At 50.2% G+C, this 25461-nt stretch overlaps 1 protein-coding gene across 1 annotated transcript in view; it reads left to right on the top strand.

Annotated features, from left to right (window-relative positions):
* The window catches only part of Bap170 (Brahma associated protein 170kD), a 67565-nt gene that overhangs the window by 32056 nt on the left and 10048 nt on the right, over positions 1 to 25461 (top strand). The window contains 12 exon segments of the mRNA XM_077637477.1: positions 8382 to 8536; positions 10564 to 10782; positions 11903 to 12025; positions 12113 to 12195; positions 12496 to 12572; positions 12823 to 12904; positions 13124 to 13195; positions 13197 to 14020; positions 14756 to 14898; positions 18048 to 18280; positions 19644 to 21649; positions 21807 to 23099. Coding sequence (XP_077493603.1) covers positions 8382 to 8536; positions 10564 to 10782; positions 11903 to 12025; positions 12113 to 12195; positions 12496 to 12572; positions 12823 to 12904; positions 13124 to 13195; positions 13197 to 14020; positions 14756 to 14898; positions 18048 to 18280; positions 19644 to 21649; positions 21807 to 23099 — 5310 coding nt within the window.

Here is a 25461-nt window from a genome sequence, read left to right as displayed (position 1 = left end):
AACTCCGGATCAGTAGCCGAGCAACCTAACCACTTAGCCAGCGCGGCGGGTTTTCTTGTGTTCGGAGAGCCTCAATTTAGTACATTTCAGATCTTAGTTTATCACCCTACTGACCACTTTTATTACGTTTTATCCTACGTACTAGTTTATTACGTATCCATTTTGTTACGTACCAGTTTAGGTACGCGATGGAGGTATCGCTTTGTCTCGGAAGCCTTTCTGTTCGAAAGCTGAATCCCCGCTGACACGATGTGCATAGCATCGTCACCATGGAGACAGGCATCCAGTGACTTTCTTCCGAGCAAGCCGGCAGCCACCACGTTCATTGCGTCAGATTTCCCGACCTGTTCTCCGGGACTCCGTCGGGCGCACGTCGAAGGCGGAACCCCCGCAAGTGCTTGGTCGAAATTATAGTCCACGGCGTGTGGCTGTCTCTCTCTCCCTCTCTTTCTCTAGCCGCCGTAGAAACTCGGTAATTTAATTTAGCCTCGGCGCTACAGCATGTAAGCCTAAATGCGATCACCGCGGGCGAATCCGTTCCCGGGACTCTGTGGGAAAGGAAAAATAGAATAGCAAAAAAAAAAAAAAATCGAAGAAAGCCACCGCGCTCTCGAGGCGACATTCTGGCGGCATATATATGGTCAGCGCTCGTCGCGCGGTGCAGACGGTATGGCCGTTTCAATTCGGAACGCAACGTTGCGCCGAGCGCTCTGCTCCGCAAGATGTATTGCACTGCGGACGGGCGAATATCGATCCGTCTCCCCTCCCTCTCCGCCGTATCACCCCTCCCTCCGCCCCCTCTCTCTTTGGTGGTACGGTTTCGACCGGGCCCGCCTACCAGGTGCCTGCCCGAAGAGCTTCGCACCGACTTGGGAAGTCCGTGAGGCTGGCAGGCAGGCCTTTGGGCGAGCTGTACGGCCGCCCTTATCGTTGTTTTCATCGTTTCGCCGATTCGCAGTCGTAGTAATTGCGCGTTCGTCATAGAGCGCCCGCGCCCTGTGCGGGCGTCCGTCTGTCTCCGTTGCGTTTCTCCCTCCTCCTCCTTGTCCAGGTTTGAATCCTCTCTCCACATCTGTCTAGCACTGTCATGGTTGCCGGGCTTTGCGCTTGGCGCCACGATCTCCTTGTGTGCACGCTCGGTGGATGAGGGAGAGAGAGAGAGACGTGCTCTTCGACGAACGATGCGAGGGTACTTGGCGCTTTCATTTTTTTTTTTTTCGAGCGAAGTACGTTTCTGAGATGATTATTAGGTGGTGAGACGGATTTCGTTGAACCCTCTGGAATTTCGTGGAAACGCGCGCTACTTCTAGGGACACAGAGCACGGGGCGGACGACACCACCCGTACTGTCTTTGCATGGAAGTGTCGTTAATACTCCTAGTAGTAGGAGCATCGGCGATTCCGGTGTTTTTGTACAGTGCACACCGCTCCCTCCGTTGCATAAAAGGAAGTACGTTGATGACGGCTTGTATACCCGTGCCACAGGCGCACAAGAAATGGCAGTAAATGGTTAAGGCCTCGGGTTTGTTCATTCCACTATTTTCGGGGTTGGTGCGGCACGTCCACGTTTAATCTCGTGCCACGAAAGTGACGATGATAACGCCTGTAAAGCAGTGAAAAAAATTTCACGTAGACATAAACGGTGCTTATGATAAGCACAGTATATCGGGAATGTTGTTCAAACGCATTATAAAAATTATTTCGCTCAAAATACAAATCCTCTTGCTTGCCAATTGGAAAAAAATGTAGCCATAAACTCGCGTGCCTCAGCACACAAGCAGAGAGTAGCTGTCACAAGTGCTGGTAACAAAAGGAGCGCCCTTCGCATAAAAAGTGCAGTATAGATGCCTCGTCTGACTGAAAGTTCTGAATTGACCGCTTACTATACTAAGAAAGTTGCGGGCTTTTTTTGCGCGCGGAATGGGGACGAGAGTGCGCATTGCTCGGGCGAGTGAGTTGTGGCGAATTCAGTAGGTCGCGAACGGCGGTAAGGCTGGTGCCACTAAATTTATGCGCGCGGCGCCGCCCGAATGCCATTAAAACTTGAGGCAGTGGGCGCTTAATAGAGAGTTTTAGTTTCACGTACGTACGGAGTTCACGTACGCAAACGTGAGAAGTCTACGTAACATACGCGCATGTCGTTTCAGACCCTTTTAGTTGCACGTACGCGACAGACGCCGCGCGCTCTTCCTAGCGCCATCTACTGACAGATGCAGACACTGCTGTAGCCACTCTCAAGACAAGACGAGTCAAAGCCAAGCCAGTTTAGCAGCTGGGAAATCGCCCTTATATCTGAAAAACAAAAGCTATTTGTCGCTTGAAACTTTATGCGAGAGTAAGAATGGGCTAATCGATGGCGAATACAACAGTTTAGAACACGATATCGCTTCGAGGGATTAGCGACGAAGCTGTTATCGCTGTGAAGCGGCGGGCAGGGCGCCGCCATGTTTGTCAACGCTACGTACGCAGGCAACGCAAAGACCGCAACGTAAAAATCCGAATCTCACGTACGTACGTGAGACCAAGACCTACTGAACTAGAGACCTGCACATTTGGCACTGCTCCAGCGCGCACCTTCTAGTTCATGCCTTTTGCCGCTAGGGAACTGCACCTATGGGCGGCTTGGCGCTACAGTTAATCTGTTGAGCAAGAAGGCGTCGGTTATTTTACTTCAAGGACATAATAGTTTTGTCATTTGTCTACGTTGTGAGTATTCACTCATCCATTGCCTATGAATGATGCCAGAAAGTCTCACGCCTGGCATGCGCGCGAACAAAATATTCACCGCTATGATTCGAAGAAATGTCATAATTGCGTTGTTCATTACTAGGCTTCAAAATAATAAGACTGGGCAAATGCACAGGGAGGCAGTGAGAAAAGAGAAATCATTTGTCGAAAGCAGACGACGATGATGATGATCATGACAGACGAACAGATCAACCGAGCGCCCTCAACGGCCAAAAAGTTAACGAAAGTTGGCGCACTCAGTCCCATAGGACCCCGGCATATGTGTATGTCTATATATAGTTCCGTAGGTCTTGCGTGAGACTCGCGCATACCCTTTGCGTTCTGCGCATGCGCACTGGTCACCCGTAAGAGCTCTACGTACGTGAAACTAAAACTCTCTAATGGCATCAAATTTGCCTGTGTGGCGCGGGTATTACTGCCTATTCACTGCTTTCTTCAAAGCAATATGAGCAGTTCGAAGTGATCTGGCGGAGGCGTCGTGCGTCCGAAGCACGTGCTCTGGTACGCGCGCCAGCAACCGGCTGGAGAACAATGCGTGGGGCGGATATAGGAAGAAGAAAGGCAGGTAGGTTCGCGTGACAGGCAGGTATGGTCAGCGGAGACGACATGTCCGCCGTGCAACCAGATAGCGCCATTCCTTGCGTTCGTTCGCACGGTGGCGTAGGGGCCCGGGATGGAACCATGCACGGGCTGCCATTTTTGCTCTTTGTCTGAGGTGCGTAGCGTCGTTGGTTCTCCGAACGTGGCGCGGCGCCTCCGGTTTGTCTGCTATCGGAGCCGCGGCCTTAAGGAAGGTGGAGAAACGTGTGTGAATAGTGCGGACGGGCAGGGTAGCGTTGTCAGTATTGCTTCGAGATACGCAATGGCATTTTTGGCCGATCACTAGCCGAGCCAGGTGCGAAGCTCGTAGTTCTAGCCAACCTGGCGTTGCACTGTATGCACGAAGTAGTAGTAAGTGATTTATTACAATAATAATAAAAAGCAAGGGGAATTTTTTTTGCTAGCCCTGGCATCTGCCATCGATACTGAAGCACCTGAGCTGTGGCAGCGGACATAAAAGGATAGCGGGCAGAATGGAGGAATGAAATGAAAGAGGTGAGGGGTCAGGAAGAGGGGATAGGGGGCAGAGGTGATATGCGTAAACTATGTACACAGTAATAAATATGTACAGGTTGCGCGCGTGATTAGTTCTTGATGACGCTGTTCGGGAAACTCGCATAGATTGTGGCACCCCCCTCCCCCCTTTCCGTGCTTTATTTCCTCGTCTAGACAATTTTGAATAAATTTTGTGTTCCGTAAATTCGGCAGCAGAAGTACACATTTTAAAACCCATAGTTTCGCTGCTGTTTCAATAGAAAGAACTAGCGCTGCGGTTTGTGGGCTTTTCTTTTGTTGTTCATTTCGACGTCTGCTCTCTCTCTCTCGATTGCCATGGACAAGCCAAGATTTCTCTTTGTTCGCAAAGTGCTGGCTCGAACATTTCGTCTTAACCGGAGGTGAAATCTGGGGAAACAAACTATATAGCTCGACTGGCCGCTCTGCTTGGACGAGAGCTAGCACGTCATTTGTTTCGGCATTGCACTTCATATGTTGGGGGAGGAGGAGGTAGCCATTCGAAACTCACGCATATCGTTTGTCTGCTCGTTAAAACGAAATAACAACAAAAAGCCCCGCGCAAGCGCACCTGGACTGATGACCATAATTCAGGCTCCGATATCGAGAGAGAGCTCCTCTTGGAGTGCGGCCAGGGTTTGTATTTGTGTGAAGTTGGTGTCGGCAGCGGCAGCTGTGAACGCTTAGGTTGTACTTTATTTCCTCCTGCCTTTGCTGAGCGTTTTGCCGGGCCGTTCGTCTGCTTCTGTTTGCGCTCGGGCCAGGTGTCCGTCTGCGTGCTCGCTTCGCTCGCCGCCGCCAGAGCGCGCTGCGAGCGGCGACTCGACTGCCGTCTGCTCGCCTCCGGAATGGGCGCCATTTTGTTTTTTTAGCTTTGGTTTCTCTACGGCCGGGGTTCAGACGGATGTCGTTTTGCCGCGCGCTGAACACGCAGCCCCCTGAATACAAATCGAGCCATACGAAAGTGACTGCTTGTTTACTTCTGCATCGAATTCGAGGATAGTCGTCAAAGAGGATACTGCGTCTTGGGTAGGCTGCGCGGGAAAAAATATATTCAAAAACTTTGCGACTTGCACTGGTACTTGTGAACGTTGGTTCGAGCTCGACTCCAACTGCATTGAAGCGAACAGCGACCTCGATCTTTTGACGGTGGTTTTTTGATTCCAGTTGCGCCAAGGATCGAGAACCAGCTAGTATCTGTGCCTGCGTTCGAATAATTACACGAGAAAAGAAAAAAAAAACTAATTGAAATCTCAAAGAAGTGTTGCTTTACTTTGCATAGCGGGTTTCATTACGGTTAGGAGTCACTGCATAGAATATAATCTTACGGAAATTTTTAGAAATGAACCGCAAGCTGCCGGTTAGACCCGGAACCCAGGATATGCGGATACTGCGAGCGCCAACTTCCGTCATACCCCGTGTTTCAAAATGTGGCGTGTGGTTTGACCCGGAACTTGTAGGTGTGCAGATTGTCGCGCCACCTGTGACTGGCGAACGAATGCGAAAGTTGCATATTCGTGGGTGCTCAAAAACTTCTCACAGGTGACGCCTAGCTTGGTTCGTAAGCGCACGGTTTCTGAACTATAGTGTTTCGCAATTTGGAATGACCAGAAAGTGAGCTCCGACATTTAGTTGTTGCTTTTCTTATCGTCGTAGCGAGCTGCTTTTTATTTTCATTTTGAAATCATCCGAAGCAGTCTCACCGCAGAAGGCTCCATTTAGATCAATACGTCCGTCCGAGTAACGTCGGCTGTTGTTTTAGTTCCATTTTGGGGACTTGCTTGTTTCGTTGGCCGTAGCGTTCATGTGTGTGCGTTCAATTAAAAAAAAAATCTTATTACCGACTGTATAGCAGACGTGGAGCCTCCACTAGCTGTGAAGTCTATAGGCATACATCCTTCCAGCGACGATCATCTGCCGCTGTTTTAGTTCGTCCGCTCGTTCACAAGTGGCGGCACGATCGGCAGTGAACCTCTCCCGTTTCTCCGCCCACCGGGCATGCGCCGCGTTTTCGGTCATCTGCTGCGATTTTAGTTCGTGTGGTCGCCTACAAGTGGCGGCACGATCGGCAGTCCACGTTCCTGTTTCATCCGCCGGGCGCGTCGCGTTTTGAAGCACACACGCGACACACACGAGGCTAGTTTCGCCACTGTCATGATTAAAGATCCCCGGTTGGCTTTACTTTTTTTTTTCTGGGGCGGAATGCTCTTTCCTTTATTTTTTGTCGTTTTCCTGTCTGCACGGTCTGTCGTCGCTGTCGGACCGCAGATTTGAATGGCGTTACGTGCCTTGTGCCGGCTTTAGAAAGAGAAAGCGGAGCATATATAGCGCGCGCGCGCCGTGAAAGCCTTTGTTCATCGATCACACACACGCACAGGAAGCCGGAGAAGGCACGTCCTTTATTTACTGCGTCGTTGTCTTTATTTTTTTAGGCGAATGTATCTTTTTTTTTATTCGTTCGCTGGTGCGGCCGCCTTGCTAAGCCTCGTCGCATCGTCTGCTCGCCGGCGGGCGACCGCGTCGTCTGCTTTCTGGCCGGCGATTCGTTCGTTTCGTCTGTTCGGTGGCGACGCGCCATCCGCCATGACGTCGTCGCGCCCGGGAGGTTAAAAAAAAAATCAAATTGAGAATCGCGCGACGACTTGGTGTCCCCCACACCCTTCTTTCCCCTTTTCCTGGAACAGACCGGGCGCTGGTCTTCATTTGATGTATTATCTTGTTCCGATACACTTTTCGCCGGCCAGAGGAGAGATCGCGGAGGCGGCCATGTTTGGTATCGATCGCGCCCTGTTGAAGCCCCTCCCCCCCCTGCTTGGCTTGACTTGTGCAGCGTCCATTGGGGCAACGACGGAATGGGCCGTTATGCGTTTATGCCCGACATTGGCGCGTCTATCGCCGCCCGAAGAAGAGGACCGTGGGAAACCGGGCCGCGTCGCGACTGTTCGCTTTTGATGGTTTCTTTTTTTTGTGGGCTGGGCGCTGCTGTTCTCCGATTGCGCATGGCGTTGTAGCTGGGGCTCCCTCGGAAATGTACTACTTGTACGATCGCAGTTTTGTTTGTGTGTGGTATATTGCTCGGTTTAATAAAAGATGGACGGGATATGTGGCGAAAAAAAAAAAAAGAAGCACGCCCGTGATCGGCGCCGGCTGTTGCTGATGCTTTGATGCTTGCAGGGTTGTTTGGGGCAGTGCGAGACTTTGCGCAAGTTTTTTCGTGTAATATATCTGTTGCCTGTCATTTTGGGCTTCGCAGTTTTCTGCCACTTTACTGGTGGGTAACGCTGGTTTACAGGCAGGTGGTTTTCGCTCGTTCATTGTGAGATGACCGGTGGGAAACCACTGGGCACTGAACCGGTACGAACAACATTCTTGCATGCTTGAAGACATTTCTAAGCTTCTTCATACCGCTGTATGTGAAGGAGCGTTTGTGCGTTTCTTGTTAAAAAAAAGTGGTCCTTTGATTTCTGCAGGGAACAAAATGCCTACGTTTCAACGATTATGATACGAGATGAGTAACAGAGGAGTGATGGAAGAGAAACTGCATCAGCAAGCGCTTTGTTTAGTGTCCACATTCTTAATAAGGAATCCTTTCTTTGGCATAACAGAAAAGGTTATGTTTAGCATGATAGACATTGGTTTGCCGCTGCGGTGGCTAAATGGTTGTGACGCTCAGCTGATGGCCCGAAAGGCGCGGGTTCAATCCCGGCCGTGGCGTTTGAATTTCGATGGAGGTGAAATTCTGGAGGCCCGTGTACTGTGCGATGTCAGTGCACGTTAAAGAACCCAGGTGGTCGAAATTTCCAGAGCCCTTCATTACAATGTGTCTCAATGCCTGAGTTGCTTTGGGACAGTAAACCCCCATAAACCAAACCAAACCAGACATTGCTTCTTTCCCATCTCAGTACTTAAATAAATAGCTAGAACTACCTAAGAGTTTCAATGCCAGCTTTCCACTCGTGAAATGTGGGCATGTACACTGTGATGAAGACAAACAGGTACCACCTATTTTAATGTAAAGAGTAGTACAAGTGCAACGTTTATTCTCCCATATTAAGTTAGAGTGGCCTCTGTTAGGCAGGGTATATTGACGAAGAAATGAGTCTGCTGGACCTCATGTCAACTGTGAACTGTAATCAGGGCTGCGCGCCACTTCGCTCGCTCTTTGTTGTATTGCTTTTTCGAGGGACAACAGTCCCCGAGACCACGCTGTTGGGTGTTCCCAGCTGGTGGGAACCATACTGCACACCCTGCCACATTAAACCAGGTGTGAAGCGCATGATTCATGTGTAGTTTTGCACGATATCGAAGCTTCACTTACCAAATGGTGAATTTTTGGGAAAGACCTTGCCCTCGTAGTGTGGTGCTGTGACTAAGTACTTCTAAGCTTGACTGTGAGGGAAAGAGATGTAAAGAAATGCACTCTTAAACTCTCTCTGGGAACTTGAGTTCTGTACTTGTTTCCTGCACCACACCTTGACGACCGCAGGCGTTCTGAGCTCCTTTTTTTTTCTTGGCGTGCAGGTACCTCAGCCTATTTGAGAAGGTGCACTTCCTCGGAGAAGATGCGGATGAGGAAGTGGATCCTGGCTCGGAGTCGCGGGGCGGCCGAAAGTCCAACGGCTCGACTCTGGTCCAGGTGCCCATGTACTACAACCGGGCACAGCACGACATCACCGGTGAGAATCAGAAAAAGGCCTTTTTAAGCTTTGACGAGGCTAGCAAGCAGAGGCATTTGTGTGAGTTTGTCTGGCATGCTTAACCCTTTAACTGTTTACTGCGCGAACTCGCAGCTTTTTCTGAGCGTGTGAGGCACCCAGCAGTGGTTTCTCAGTTTTCGGTGAATTAGGATTTATGTCGCCAGAAGGTTGTTTTTTAAACCGCGTGTAGCTTCGGGTCGGACTTTCCGGCTTAAACAAAGGGAAAAAAAGCCGATAAAGGTATGCCGAATTCAGTTTTCAAAATTCAGATTTAACCGAAAAAGGTCAGTATATTCTTGCCTTTCAAGGCATAGCTAGCTAGCTGTAGCTAGCTGTACCCATACAGCTAGCTAGCTGTATGGGTATGGGATCGACATTCGGAGGTTTTTCACACTCCCATGAAGTCCAAATTAACGACTTTTTACTGTGTCAGCACCTGCTTAGACCAGTTAGTTCGTTAAGCAGATTAATCAGCTCCATGCAGGCAGGCTAACACAAAATCTTGCATGGACAAAAAAAAAGTAATCGTGTTCCAACTATTCCGATGATTAAGCGGCATTTCCATCTCTGCCATCAGCATGCAAACCACACGATGCCCCTCCCTCACACTCAACCAAGTGCGACAACCTAACGATGACATGTTAAAATAGTTCTTACAGTAAACTTCCATTTGCATTTTTGTCTGGCAGCTATCTCATTTAACTTTCATTAAGCTTTTAACGAGGATAGCAATTTCTTCAAGCACAGCTCCAAGTGCTACCATATGCTCATTAATTACTGGCAAATAAACTGTTCATGCTGACAAAAATGCCAAGATAGACTTCATGTGACGTATGACCACGCAGGATTGCTACATTAAATCAACAAAAAAGACAGTAATTAATTCATCGAAAATAATATTTGCCGAGAAAAACCGACGTTCTGACATAAGCACTGAAAAAATTTTGCGAAATTTTTAAAATATAAAAACCGAAAAGGCGAAATGTAGCAAACACAGTGAATAAGTCAAAGCAGAGTCGACACCTTTCATGGGAAGTGCGGACCACAACAATGCAACAGTATTGAATGGTCAGTGTAACAGAGTTCTACATTTATAGACGCGAGGCATGTTATGCTACCTGGTGGTAGACCAACTTATTGCTATCAGTACCTCCTAGAACTGGCGCCCACCTCTGCATTGTCTCAAGGAATCACATGATGCCTTTTGTTGCATATTTAAAACTGCAGTGCATTTGCAGCTGCAATACCTGTTGCAGATTGGAAGTGCTGCTGGTTCAGGCACATGCACTTGTTGTGCCTATTTTAAGCGTGGGGGGGGGGGGGCATTGTATGTGGTGATGCTCTCGCATCAAGGCAGGGACATGTTAGTCATGTAAAACAGGAAGTGTCATGGTGTGAGCTGTGCCATGGGGAGAGTCAGTGTGACATGCTGCATGCCAGCGTCTGCTTTTTTTACAAAATGTGGCACCCTCACGGGAGCGGCGAAAATTCGGCGGATACTGGTTGAAGACAAACCGCACATGGGAGACACAGGCGCGATCCGGTTCCACGAGGCGCTAGTGACGCCTTTGAAGTGGCAAGTGTGTACTTGACAGCTGCCGCTATCTTTCGCATGTGCCTGTCTGTTTTATATATATATATATATATATATATATATATATATATATATATATATATAGACAGTATAAAGCTGCTATCAAGAACAAAAATAGAACTCTGTGTTTTACTCTTTAGTCAGTTCTCCACATTTGGCAAACTGCCTTCCTTGTGCCACCTGCACGTTGGCTTTGAAAAAACTTTTTGACAATGCTCACTCATCTGTCAGTACACAACTGTCAGTACTTTGTGTCTCCCTTCGTCCCCTCCTGCCTTTGCCTTGTGTGAGGCTGCAGTCTTAGGTGCTTGGTGTCTGAATGTTCCGGACATCTAGGAATTGACCAGGAAAGAAGAATTTGATGGGGACAGCCCTTTAAATGTGGTGCCACGCTCTGTGCCCTGCCCCGCAGAGAGCCAGCGGCTGGTGCTGGGTCTGTCCCCGTGCCTGGGCCCCTCGTCGGAGTACAGCAAGCTGGTCATGTCGCTGCTCAGCGGTCTGCCCAACGAGGAGGCCCTGTGCCTCAACGTGTGCACCCTACTGTCCAACGAGGGGCGCCACAGCCTGCGGCTGGACCGCATGCCCCGCCTGCTCGACCTGCTCCTGTCCCAGGCGGGGCTCTTCCCAGCCGGTAAAGGGTGTTTCTTTTTTTTTTTTTACTTTTGCTGGAACATTTGCATGGTGAGCGAGGGCAGTCTTAAGAAGGGAAATGGTTTTTCTGCAAGCGATTGTTGCTAGTTTGCACGACCCGTGGTGTAGTAAACTGGACGCCTTTAGAACGCTTTTCAAGTGTTCTTCAAAAGGCAAGAGTTTGAGTTTTTCTGGGCAACGTTGTCCACCTCTTGGGCAGTGTGTACGTGGGAAGGGTTTTATGATCAAGCAAAACTTTTTGTAGTAGATGTAGGCAATGGTTTGGTTGTGTAGGTATTACATGACAAGGCTTCTGTAGCTAGGTGGAGGATTTGAGCTGGTTGGTATGTGGGGTTGGTGGCAGATGGCACAAAATGTAACTTGTACTTGGACACACAAAACAGTGTAACACAATGTAACACACAATGTAACACGCAATGTAACACACAATGGGAAGTGTAACTTACAAAACAGTGTTGGGCGATCCTGGCTGAAGTGGGTGATCTTGTAGGCACCAAGTTCAGTCCACGCCAGCAGTGTTCTTGCATACACACTGCCTCTACGCTTCATTGCTTAGGCATAAGTGGTGGTGGTGAGCTTGCAGAGGAAAGTGATTACAACAGTCTCTTCTGGCAGTGCTCTCCGACTATGGTTCCAGTTTTGCAGGACAGCTACTGTAAGCTTAGAGTCCAGCGTGGTGTACTAATACGAATTACTAGCCCTCACGTGCAAGACCCTACATCGGTATGCAATGTAAAATGCAGAAAGACACAAATATGTGTATGTAGGGAAAAGTGGGGGGGGGGGGGGGGGGGGCACTGTGTATACACTGCAACTATAGGTCTGGGTTTGGGAGCAACTTTCAGTACCTGTGCATGGAAGTTGCCAGCCTTTGCAAACTGTCCCGGTTGCCACCAAAACAAGCCTAACCAAGTTTGCTTCAGTGGCCAGAAATTGTTGACAGTGCTTTCAGTTTCAGGGCAGACCAGACAAGGGAGTTGGCATTTGTGCGGCTCTGATATGGTCGCCTTTGTCCGGCGCAGTTGGCATTTGTGTGACTCGGATATGGTCGCCTTTGTCTGGCGCAGCTTGTGATGTGCTGGCTTGTGTTTATCCTGCAGAGGATCCGACATTGCGGCCCATGCTGCTTGAGTGCTGGCAGGGGGTGGAGGGACGGAGGATGGAGCGCTTCTGGGAGGACAATTTAGACCCCGAGACGATAGCACTGTTCAATATCGGCAAAGGTGCGTTCTCCCTGCGACCTCTCGGAGATTGCCTGTCTCACTGCTGATGGTCTTGTGACGTTTCCTCCTCTCCCATGGTCATTGCAGGCAGCAAGGACGAGGAGGACGAGCTTTTTAACTTAAATTATGAAGTAGGGACACGCAGTATAGAAGGCCAAAGAGTGTTAAGGGTGAGTGGATGCCCAAGCTATTTTTTTCTTTGTTCTTTGTTCACCCCTTCCCACTCTTCTTTGCAAGTGTCGAAGAAGGCACATGCAAGTGCCGATTGCAAGTGTTCACTTGCAGCTGTGAACTTGCACGTGTTCACCTTTCTAGAGTGCCCTCTCTGAGGTCACTCTGAGAAAGCTTGCTGGGTTGCTTGGGGGTGGCCACTTTTTCTCATTCCTGCCTTTTTTTTTTTTTTTTCCTTTTCATTTGTTGGAACCGGGTGTTGTGTGAAGGCTCATCTGAAACGGATTGTTTTCTTCCAGATTGCACTGATCTTCCACAATCTCTCTTTTGAAGAGCGCAACGCTGTAATTTTGGCAAAGAACCGGACATTCATCAGGTTTGTTCTTCGCTGGGCTGCACATTCTTCTTGGGCATTTGGGAGAACTTTGGATTGGTAAAAAGTAATGTCTGTGTGTGGTTGTTTGAGTGTTTGGGCATGCACTTTCGTTACCTGCTGGCGCTAGCGATGCACTTGAGCTGGTCTGCTGATCGTATTTTAGATCCAGCTGTCTGCCATGTTTGGTCTGAGAACTCGTCTGCACAGGGAACAGTATGAGACGTTCTTGGCGTCTTCCGTTTGCTTACAGGTTCGTCATGCTTTCTGCATTGAGTCGTTGGTCCACATTACGCCAAGTGGCATTGGACACCATAGGCAACCTGGCTTCTAAGGTGCGTGCGTTTTGTAATCTGTGTTGCACGCTTTATCCCGCATTGTCTGAACGCGGTTCTTTGTGTGCCTTTTGCTTGCTTTCGGCTCTCACCTGTATTCTTCATTCCGGGCTTCATACTGCTTCAGCTGTGCGCGGTCTGGTTGTAGTGGTGCAGTCTCTAGTAGAAGGCAGTCTTTGCATACTTGCTGTAAAAGGGAGGCTTCTCTCTCTCTCACAGCTGGTGCTGTATCCTGCTTTGGAAGAAGACGAGGATGAGGCGGCATCCGGCCGCTGCTACGAGGACCTGGCCGGGGGAGCGGCAGCGCTGGTCGTGCTCCCTGCTGCGCCTCACCCGCGAGGGCATCCAGTCGCAGGACCGCTACCTGGTGGTGCGCTGCCTGGACATCCTAGCTCGACTGTGTCGCCAGGAGCGCAATGCCGACACCCTGCTGGCCACGCTCGACACGGCCATGTTCCGGCGTGTCTTTGAGCTGCTCACTGTGCACGACCTGATGCTGCTGATCTATGCGCTCGAGGCCCTGTACATGCTCAGCGAGCTGGGCCGTGACGCCTGCGAGCGCATGCTGCTCGTCCACCGTTCCATGGGCATCCTGGTCAGCCTGCTCACCCTGGACCCCCTGGCATACGGGCCACTCGCCCAGAAGGGCATGAAGCTCATCGAGACCGTCGACCCGCTTCTGCCCCCGATGCCTCCAGCGAACAACCCGCTCCCTCCCCCTCCATTGCCCATGACTGCCCCACCCGCGACCCCGGTCGGGATGGGTGCTGGTGGTGTGGGACAGAGTTCGTTGGGAGGTGCGGTTCCGGCAGCAGCAGGTGGTGGAGGAAGTGCAGGTCCGGCAGGCGGGACAGGTCCGCCGGTTGGAGCAGCGGGTCCTCCGTCATGCGGGGTGGGTTCGCCGGGCGGCACGGCCCTGGCGACAACAGCGGCCCCACAGAGCGACCCGCTGGACACGGAGGCCTTTGCGGGTACCTGGGTGCGGGCCATGTACGAGCCGGCCCCTACGGGCTGCTCGGTGGCACGCAACGACATCTACTCGGAATATGTGACCTTCTGCAGCAAGGCAGGTCGCAAGAGCGTCATCAGTGCATCAACTTTTGCCAACTGTGTCAAGTGAGTCAACGGTTGCGTTGCAGCATTGCTTCTTCTGGTCTCCACAGTGTGTTTTGTGTACACAGTGCTAGGGACTGAGATGGTGCTATATATTGTGCCCTTTGCAACAGGGAAGTTGGACAGGCATGTTTAATGCTTTGTTCCAGTGGAAACTGTTATCCCTCTGTTGTCTGCGCTTAGGGTTCGTTGACTATGCCGTGATGTGTGGTGGACGTCCAATAGTGTCTTGTATTGTCGTTTCCAGAAGTAAGCAAGCTTAGGGGTTTGTTTCTAAGTTGTGTAGCCAAGCACTTAATCTCCAAATCTGTTTGAGAGCTTCAAGAGCTTCTGGTCTTTCGGGGTTGTGCTGTGAGGGCTCCACTATACGGTTATGAGGCAAACCCCACTCTGGTTACTTTTGGCAAAGATGGTGCATGCTGGGGTTATCTTTGGTGACAGCACAGCCTGGTACTGCCATTAAACTGCTGGCTCGCTCCAAATTTGTATTGTTCTTCAGAATGCGCCTGCCTGGTGCACAGACTCATGTGGACATTGTTGCGAAGTAGAACTTTATAGATAGGCAATCAGAGGCGTTTATTTGAACCCAAATTTTTTTGTTTTGAACGGCTTTGTTTCACTTTATTAATGAAGTTCTGGTACAGCACTGCATGGCGTATTCTATTCTTGACGAAGGTGCCCAGTTTCAGCTGTCAAATGTGATGTGAGCGTTGTGCACTCTCCTTTCTGCCTGTCCAGGGCGGTGTATACACAGACGGGCATCCGGCGGGTGGACGGTGCGAACGGTGTAGTGAGTTTTCATCACGACGGCCTCCGCAAGAGACTTAACCCACTGCCGGTGCCCATCCAGGTCACCAGCTGCCTCAGCATCAGCACCCAAGGTGAGCATTGAGCAGCAGAGAGCACAAGATATGTGAGAAAAAATTAAAACTGGGTAAAAAGTTTGGGGTGCGTAAATTACACTAGTAAATACAATGTTTGTTCTTCATTGTTACCACTCGAGTTGAAGAAAGGCACACTCTTCATTACCATCGAGGTGACCTACAAAGAAGAATGCAAGACTGCGTTGAAAACAGGGCAGCAGCAGCAGCGTCCACTGTGGCTTAGACGTCACCGAATGTGGTGTGGTGCAGATGGGGAGATCTGAGGGTGGGGTTGCAGCCTGAGGCGCTCGCTTCATCTCGCTTCTTCCAGTGGGTTCCCTTTCTCGGATCTTCATGGCCGTCGTTGCTCTGGAAAACGCACTGTTCTCGCTTTGTGCAGTGAACGTAGTGCAGCACAGCGTGGGGCGTGCATCGCGCTGCATTCACCTAATCCTGTTGCTGGTGTACTGTAAACACAATATCTCATTAAACCTAAGGTACAGTTGATATGCACAGTGCCTTCAGCCGCAAAGCAGGCCACTCGAGAGCTTTCCGGTAACAAGGTTGGCTTCACCACATGACAGCCAGTGCACGGAACTTGGGGATCCCTGTGTGGCAGTGGTGCCGCATTGAAACTAAGTATGCCGGATCAAAGGATATCTTCCCTTGTGACCTGGTTTTTCAACATATTCACATGACTAGCGCTGCTAGCAGGCGTTCAAGGCTGCGCTGCCAACACAGCTCTATGAGTGAAATGCAGTGTTGTCACGCAGTTCCATACATCCGATGTACCGCTGAACTGGAGTTCGATACATGTGAACGGCAGTGTACTACTTTTGCCTGGGATTTTCAAGGGCATGTAAGCAATGTCAGCAATACAGTCAAACTCCGCTACAACGAATGCCGCGAGAGCAAAATTTCCGCTACAACAAAGTGTTTCCGATTCCTTGTCAGCATACTGTACTAGGCAATGCAGTTATTTTCCCCCACAACGAACAATTTTCGGAGCGAGGTTCCGCTTGAACGAAATTGTTCCAAGTAAGCGACCGTTTTTTTTTGCGCGTTTACATGTGCCCATATTTCGATAGCTTTCACCAAAAACGGCTGCTTAAGACAGTTTGCAGTTTCAGTATCGGAGCTGAGATTGTGCACGTAAAGATGCAATGCAGCGTACAACTGCCTGCGATGGTTTTGCCGACGGCGTGGACTCCGCGCATGCGAACCGCAGTCGTCGTGCACGGTGGCCTTTTCGTGCACTTCGCTGACGAAAGCTTAACGGAAATGAGTTCTATAGCACTCATTTCAATGTGAAGCAACTGTGTCAGCGGAAATTGGTTGAAATGTTAAACGTGTATGATAACCGCTAGCTAGTCCCAGAGGGCGTTTTTCAAGGCTTCTTTGCGGAGCACGTTGCGCGTTGCGCCTAACGACACTGAGCAAGCAGGGCTCAACAATCCGCTGTTGCCCGGCACGTCGGTGGGCGGCACGTCGTTGAGAAGCCTGATGCTGGCTAGGGTGCACTCTAATCTCGCTTTTGTGCTGCAGGCGAGCATCGTAACATTTTTTTTTTTGTTTCCCTATCTGGTACACTCCGGCACTGACCGAATACATGGATCTCTCAACAGAACGACACTCCGCTGGTATGTTCGTAGCTAGCGTTGCAAAACATAAAATGTCTTTAAAGAATCGGAGCAACTATATTTCTGGTAAGTCGTCTAAAAGATAAATTTCAAGGCACATGTGACCACTACTCAACGCGCAGTGAGGCGGGCGCTCATGCTTAGTCTACGCTGAAATGGGTTCAGGCAGCGCGGTCTAGGTACTGGGGTCACGCACAGTGAAAAGCAAGTGCGCTTTTAAAACGGTTGCAAAAAAATTAGTTTATTTCATGATTCCAAGATTTCTCGAGTGCCAAGGAAATCACCGCGATGCCCATTATGAGGTGGCGAAAGACCAAAACTGGCAAATTTTTTAACATGGAACGTTCATCAACTATCAGGTCCAAACTGTCAATGTTCTGGCCCGATTTCATGACAACGAAGCTTCCGCTTCAACGAAATTTTTTGCGGGTCTCGTGAATTTCGCTGAAGCGGGATTTGACTGTAATCAATAATGTAAGCAATGATTCGGTGTAACCGGGTTTGATATGTTTGGGATTGACTGTATTTGCTCGGGATATGTTGTTCGGATGTTCCCCAAAAAGATTGACATCAAATTAATGCACTGTTCAGTCCAGTACAAGAGCCAACTGATTTTTTGAATTTCAATAATATGGACTTCCATAATATTTTGCACTTTACTTAGGAACCGTTACACACTTTGTAGAAACACGTACATATTCACGGCACCGGCAATACTGTGAGATTGTTTTTCCTTTTTCGACCCAGCATAGATGCGAATGAGCATCGTTGTCACAACCAGCCAGCGCTGTATAAGGCACCATCTTGGATTTAACCGGAGTCGGTCGGGTGTTTTAGTTTGGATGGGCATGACTGTTCGTTCCTTATTGTTGCCATTAGAGTTGAATGCACGCTCTTCGTTGCCATTGGGGCGCCCTCCCTATAAAGAAGAACGCGCAATTGCATTGAAAACAGGACAATGGCTGCGCCGGCCGCGGACATCGAGGTGCAGTCAGAGGAGCTCATTTCTTCCCGTGGGTTCCCTTCCTCGGTGTTCGCTACCTTCTTTGCCCCATAAAACAGACTGTGTTCTCATTTTGCACCGAGATTGTAAAGCGACATTCAGGGCATGATCTGCGGCCTCATTGTGCAGTCTGGTGTTGGCGACGTGTGGACATGAAACTTGGCTCTGACTCAGATAAGATCTAATATTATCGCTTGAAAACAGAACGTGGCAAATGGCGAAGTTTGCAAATTTTAAGCCAAGGTTTTCACTGCGAAGTGACTTTTTATAAAGCTCATGGATTTTTGGAATTGTTCGATTATTGGGACCGCTATGTCCCGAAAAATCAGTTGGCGGCTGTATTGTAGTCTCACTGATGCATGAATTGCTAGTCCCTGCTAGTCTCTCTGTCACAAGGGCACGGTAATCAATCGATTTATGCCAGCTTTCAATTTGCCATCAGCGTCCCTTTAAAACTGTGCTTCTGTAAGTTTTCAAGATTGGCTTCATGTTCTGGCTTGTGTTTTTTTTCCTTGACTGCACAGCTGCGGCTACGACACTGCGCACGCCGCTTGCGAGCGGCGGCACGGCGTCTAGCCACAGCCCGATCCTGAAGGCTCAGCTGTCGGCCCCACTTCGAGCTCTGACCCCGCCCGGCAACCAGGTGTCCCCACCCCCTTCACCTGCTCTGGCCACCCCTGTGGCAGCGGCTGCAGGCACGCCATCTGCCGCCAGTGGCGGGTCGAGCAATCTCATCAAGAGCTTGTTGGCCAACAAGGTGAGCAGTGGCACTGTGGACAGCTTGGTGCTGGGCCTGCATTCTTAGTAGACAACCCACTCACTCCATACTCTTAGTAAACTCTTGCTAAAAGATTTCAGCAAGCACGTGCAATTTTTACGTTATCATATCGAACTCCCCAGTGCCAAGCAGTGTCCACTTGGATAGCAGGTGGCAGGATTCACCGCACTACAGAAGTGACTGGTGGAGGCGTCCGCGCATATTTCAGACCTTTATCTTGCACTCACCAAAGCACCACGGAATATATAGTTCCGTAGAGGGTTGATTGATAGCCAGACGGTTAGCACATGTTCACACCTCTTGCAACCGTCGACAGCGCGCTGGAAACATCAGCTGAGACGGTTGTTGCATTGCAGTCACCAGCGTGCAGTGCTGCTGTACAAGTGGCAGTGGCTGACACAGAAGCGCAGAAAACAGTGGTAGCGTTTGCTGTAACGTACAGTTTTCCACGCAACGGGGCTTGTGTAATTGTGGGAAAGCCACCCTAGCTGTCACTCGGCCAACTGCTGTTGCGTGCTGGTGGTGCTATGCTGTGGTGCTGTGCTGTGAAGCAGTTAATTCGGAACGGTTCCGGTCTCAAAGGCAGCAGTCAGAGGCAAATGGATATACAATAAAATGCCACCCTTGCATACAGCCTGGCTGAGTAGTGGTAAACAGAACAGCCAACAGTTCTGTAGTTCCGGATTCTGGCATGACACATGCTCGTCAGGTTACTGGAACTTTACTCTTGCAGCCACTTGTAAAGGAAAACGACTGCAGGCACGAGCGAGCTGGCTAAATGGCATGCAATTGGCTTTTCTTTACTGGAACCAATTTACAAACAAATTGCTGACTTTTTTACAGCGGTAGCTGTTAGGCGCCCGTCCCTGGCTTGCGCGTCAGCGTAACCGGTGGCTGCGTTCATGACATCTACCCACTGCCGATGATGGTGGGTGGATGCACCCACCAGTCATTAACACACGCACTCACCTTATATCACGCTCAACCTGGGTCGCATAAGCCTACGGGTGGCTCTGAGCCTGCCAGCTCAGGGGTGCATCACTTGACCTCTACACCAGCTATCGCTGAATCTCTCGTGACACAGCTGTAACCATCCTGTGAGTTTTTTTTCCTCTACTCGATCACCTTTCACAGCCACATTTGGCGACACGGCTTTGCCGATCTTCAGAAGCCTGCCCTGCGCGCCACCCACATGCATGCTGGTGTGCTTGCGTAGCAGGGAACACAAAATATACAAGTAAAAGTTTTTTTTTGTAAATCAGGGTAATAAATTAGGGGTGCGCAAGTTACGCGAGTGAGTGCAGTATGTCGAGTTTTGTTGATTGTCCAAATGGATGCGCAGGTGTCCCGCAACCTTCAGCGGCAGCAGCAAATGCAGCAGCAGCAGGCGGCGGTGGTGGCGACGAGTGCGGATGCAGAGGCGACACCGGTGACAGCCGGGACACCCGTATTGGCCAACAGCGCGACCCCTTCCAGAGTTCCCGAGCCCGTGCGACGGGAAGTCAACCCCGCAGCGGCAGTGGCCTCCCTTTCCAGCTCCTCCCACCACCAGCAGCAGCCTGCGGTCACAGCACAGTCTTTCAACTTCGCCTCGAACATGTCATCCGCAACCGCATCGACTGTTACCGCAGTAGCTGCATCACTGTCATCGGCACAGACGACACAGACGTCCTGCCTGACATCGGCACTGCAGGCTAAGCTCCAGCAGCAGCCACAGGCTTCAGTCAACAGTCCTGTCCAGCCTCAAGTTCAGACACCAAGTCCTGGGCCCATGTTGCTTCCACGCAATCAGCCACACGTGCAGGTTCAGGTTCCCACAGTTCATGGGCAGCAGCCTCAGATTCAAGTGCAAGTCCCAACATCAGCTGTTCTCACACAGTCTCAAGCTCAGATGCAAGTCCCAACATCAGCTGTTCACACACAGCCTCAGGTTCAAACGCAAGTGCCGACAACGGTTGTTTACACACAGCCTCAAGTTCAGGTGCAAGTGCCGACAACGGCTGTTTGCACACAGCCTCAAGTTCACGTGCAAGTGCCAACAACGGCTGTTTGCACACAGCCTCAGGTTCAGGTGCAGGTGCCGACAACGGCTGTTTACACACAACCTCAGGTTCAGGTACAAGTCCCGCCATCGGCTGTTTACACACAGCCTCAGGTCCAGGTGCAAGTTCCAACCTCAGTTCAGGCACAGCCTCAGATTCAAGTGCAAGTCCCAACATCAACCGTTCAAGTACAGTCTCAGATTCAGGTGCAGGTTCCAACATCGATTCATGCACAGCCAGGACAAGTTCAAGTGCAAGTTCCAGCCACCACAGTTCAAACCCAGCCCCATGTTCAGGTGCAGGTTGCAACAAATGTTGCCCAGCAGGCCCCAGTCTCATCAGCACAAATTCAGGTGCAGCAGCCAGTCCAGGTTCCCACAGCCACAGTCCAAACACAGCGACAAATTCAGGTGCAGGTTCCACCTGGAACCCTTCAGGTGCAAGTTCCGAACACAACAGTTCAGCCACAGCAGGTTCAGGTGCAGGTTGCAAATCCGGTCATGCAGACTCAGTTTCAGCCACAGCAGGTGCAAGTTCAGACGACCCCGGTCGTGCAGACACAGGTTCGGCCTCCAGTTCAGGTTCAAGTCCCGACACAGATCTGCCAAGCAACTCTGCAGACTCAAGTCCAGACAGCGACGGGACAAGTGCTGATCCAGTCGGCACAGCCAGGCACAGTCGTTCAAGCACCAGCGCAGGTTGTGGTGTCCATGGCATCGACTGGACAGGGGCCGGTCTCCATTTCAACAATGCCTACAGTTTCGGTCCAGACTTCGATGCCCGTTCAGACACCTCTGCAGGTCACCTTCTCAACACCGGTCTCTGCACCTCTTTTGGGCTCCACTTCCATCCAGAGCTCAGCGCCATCATCAATGTCGGCAGTGAGCCTGAGCCAGACTCTGGCCTCGAGCCTAGCTTCGAATGCCTCTGGGCTCGCTGCGAATCAGACTGTGGTGGTGGGTTCCTCAGCGCTGGCATCAAGCCTGAATTCAGGTGCCTCCAACCCGACTGTCGTCATGGCCCCGAATTTGGCCTCAAACTTGGCTGGTAGTCCAGCCATGGTCATGGGCTCAGCCCTCTCTTCGAATTCGGTAGTGGCGCAGGGCACTTCCCTTGCTGCGAGCCTGGCTTCGGCTGGTGGCTTGCCGCCGGGTGCCACTATTGTGATGGTGCCTAACTCGGCCACGGGCATCACAACGGGGATGCTGGTTGTGCGGCCACAAGGGAAGCTGCCAGCCGGCGCTGTGGGCACAGCTCTCCTGGCCAGAAGCCAAGCTGTAGCCAATGCCATCAATGCCGGTGCCAGGTGAGTGTGCAGTGTTCTGCTGATGGATACTTTTTCAGATGCGGGAAATACAACATGTCCGACACAAACAGCTCCAAATCAGGCAGTAAAAAGAAATTTAGCTTGAGTGAGTTTGGATGGGCTTTGGCGGTGTTAATTGTGCCTTTCTTTTCTGCAGGGGACCTCTTATAGTATCGACTCGCCCCAATGGTTTCCAACGCGACATTGTCATGGAAGTTTCGATGCCTCCAGAGTGCAAGCCTTCGCCAGAGGCACCTGCCGGCCAGCAGATGGCAACCACGGAGCAACCCGTCCACAACCATGTTGGTGAGAATGGCACAGCGACGAACCCTGTCACCGCGGTCACCTCCGCGGCGACTTTGCACAAGTGCATTTCCATCCTTCCGAGCACAACAGCAGCCTCAGTAACCGCCGCCGAAACAAAGCCCGTCGAGAGTGTGGTGTACAAGAGCTCTCCGCTCCTCAACGGTCTGCTGGACAAAGGCAAGGTGCCGCTGTCTATGGAACCCACGGCACTTCAAAACGGGAGTGTGGAAGAAGAGGTGCTGCAGCAAACCGACCCGTCATCATCCACCTCTGTGACGCAAGCAGAGTGTGTTAATGTTGCAGTGACTAATGGGACAAGCACCACTGTGAAGGCGGTGGCCCCTTCGGACCTGTCGCCGATCCAGGACATTGTAGGGTCAATGGAGAGCGCATCTAAAGCTATCTCGCGCTCCGCTGCTGACACGGTTCCAGCTACGGAGTCCTCAAAGCGGCCGGCGGAGGAAGATACCAGCAGTGGCAGCAGTTGTGCCAAGCGGCTTCGGCTGGAAGACACATGCGAGACATCGCCGACATTCCAAGCGGAGGACGCAGAGATTTCGTCGGCCGTCACTGCAACATCCTCCATCCCGCAGCAGTCAACGGCTGTGGCCCGAACAGACGTGTCGTCGGGGGTTCAGCACGTCTTTGTTCAGCAGGGTGTGATTCAGCAAAGTGCAGTGCATAACAGTGCAGCGCAGCAACAGCAGCAGGTGGCAGTGGTTCAGCACACATGTACCCATCAGGCTGTGCAGGCTCAGAAGACGCCTCAACAGCAGCTTCAGCAGCAGCAGCAAGCATCAACAGCACCGCAAGCGGTACGCATAGTGACATCTACTCCAACAACAGTTCCGCAGCCCAACCTGGTGAAACTTTTGAGCAGTGTGGACTCTTCCTCCCCCTCCGCGGCAAAATCATTGCCGCCAAACCCCGTGACAACGGTGACAGCAAGCGCGGTGTCAACGACCCCGGTGTCCACGCAACCAGCGGAAGTAAATGCTGCCACTATGGCGGCTGTGAAGACAGTTCCGGTTGATGCGGAGAAGAAGTCAACGTCGCCCTCTGCAGCAGGTCATCATCACCACCACCACCACCATCACAAGGCAGCAAAGCTGGTCTACAACTGTGAATGGAAAGGCTGTGACCGGTAAGCATGCGCTGTCTTTTTTTTTTTTTTCCCCTATTCTCTGCGGGAAAGCTGACGGGTCAGGAAATTGGTACTTTGTTGATGTACCTGCAGTGCATAGAGAGCAGAGATTGTTTTAGCGGAGCGTTGAAAAAAATTGGCTTACAATGGTCCTATTGTCCAACAAAAAAGTTGTTTTTATCTTATGACGTGTAAACAAGTAAATTTAGGTGTTATTATTCAACTTGAGTGTTTGGTAGGAGAGGGTGCAAATTGGCATTTGCTGTGTTGGATTGGCTGGTTCAGCAGCGCTGCTCCACATGCTCCGCACTCCGCCAGGCCCGCATGCAGACAGAACGGAGCAGCTGATCCACGCGCTGACTCGCAAGCTTGTTTTGCTAAAACTCCGTAATACAGCAAAAGGGTAAGTGCTGTATAAGAATGACAATTTGGCTGAAAAGGAAAGCATGACTGCAGAAAAAAAAAAAATTAAAACAGATTTCATGGAAAGAATTCAACAGTAAAACCTCGCCATTGGGTTTTGTACGGGACTGGGGCAAAAAAATGTAGCAACCTAGAGATGTTATAGCCGAAAAAAATCTCATCGAGAAGTTGTTCATTGTTGTCTGCCGTTTTTTTAACATGCTCTTTTGGAATTTGCAAGGCTTTGTGGCTCTCTTGATAGTTCAGCATGCTCGCAGCATCTGAAACGCCCTGCGATGATGGCTCTCTGTTGCGCAAGCAGGTGTTAATCGTAGGGAAGCATCAGCAGAGGATGTGTGTACTGAGCTGGTGAAGTTGTGGCACGCAAGCGCTTCTGCACTATTTTCGCGGCAGTCGCTGTAATCCTACGTAGTCCTTGTCTACTGGGATCAAGAAATTGTCTTTTAAATGGTAACTGCGGGGTTTATAGCCACATCGTCACATTCCTAGAGTCCCCTCTCTTCCGGCACACAGACCGTTTCTCAAAAAAATACCGAGTGGAACCATTTTAACACAGCTAAAATTGCAAAATGAAACCGAAACTCAATCCGAGGCCAGGGACAAAGCTTCAGATGACGCAGCAATGATATGGCAAACATTGCTAGAAAAACGCTCATACGTGCATTGATTGGCTGCAGTAGCTGATCAAAGGTGCACCCCTTTCGAGCATGAATGCTCCTTAGAGCTTCTAGTTTTCAACTTGCTGTTGGCAACAGCAACTTGCTGCACAAGCGGCTACATGCAGGATGAGTACACAGAATGCGAGACTAAAAACTCTGCAGTCGCGTTTTGTGTCTTGTCTGTCTTTCCGTTGTGTGGTTTGCAGCGTTTCATTATGAAACTTCCCATTCCTTGCTACACACACCACACTGCTGTTTTTTCATATTTCGACTCCACTTGCCCATTGAGGGCGAAACAGCACTGCATGAGCAAAAGCTATAAACAAATCCCGGCTGGTGAAGAATTCATGTCACCATGCGCAGTTGCAGGATTGAATTCGCGAATGGTGCCACCGTGTGTACTTCACTTTTGCACGATTTTTCTGGCTTGTCAAAGCTCTGTTTTTGGTTAAAATGACGTATTTGCTATAATGTGACTATCTTTTCAGTCTAGCTTGATATGTTACTCCTCTTTAGTGTCCCTTTGACAAGCGTGAGTATGGTTTTTATTGGCATCGCTTGAATTTGGCATTGTCCTCTGCCTTCCACTGGCAGAGCAGATCTGCTAGTGTTTAAAAAGCGGGTCCATTTTTTTTTCGTAACATTTTTCGGTATATCCTAGTAACTAACAGCTGTGTCAGTGTGCGAAAGTGGTACAGACTTTCATTTTACGAGGCTGGAGCCGGGTAGACATTTTCCAGCAGTTGTCTTGCATAAGTTGTTTTTTTTTTTTGTTGCCATCATTCATTGACAACGGTCTCAGTGTTTCTGAATAGGTAGTCTTCATGAATGTACACGCTGTGCAGCAGACATTTGGTGGAAATCAATTAATGCCATCACATCACAAATGACTGTTCCAGTCAATTGTAACTGTGTATGTTGGGACTTCATATCTGATTTGAGTAATTATGGCCGTTTAAGACATGTCACTATTCCTTGCGTTGACTGTGTGGAGTTTTAAACAGCCTATCAGCCATTTGGACAGGTTTGTGTAAGGGCAGACACTAAATCGACAGTTCTATAACTGTGTGCTCTTAACGCACTGTGATGCTGTCGCCTTGATCTATGGGCATCTGGACAATGGAGCCTTCTACACGATAATGCAAGGTCGCACACTGCTCTGAGCATCACAGAATTTGAACTGCAACTGGGTAACCATACAGCCTAGTTGGTGTGGATTTCTCAGAATTTCAGAAAATCTTGCCAAGCACAGCATGATTGTACTTCCACATCTGCCATAC

Source organism: Amblyomma americanum, chromosome 9 (assembly GCF_052857255.1).
Source record: "Amblyomma americanum isolate KBUSLIRL-KWMA chromosome 9, ASM5285725v1, whole genome shotgun sequence".
Taxonomy (NCBI): Eukaryota; Metazoa; Arthropoda; class Arachnida; order Ixodida; family Ixodidae; genus Amblyomma; species Amblyomma americanum.
This window is presented reverse-complemented; position numbering and strand designations above follow the sequence as displayed.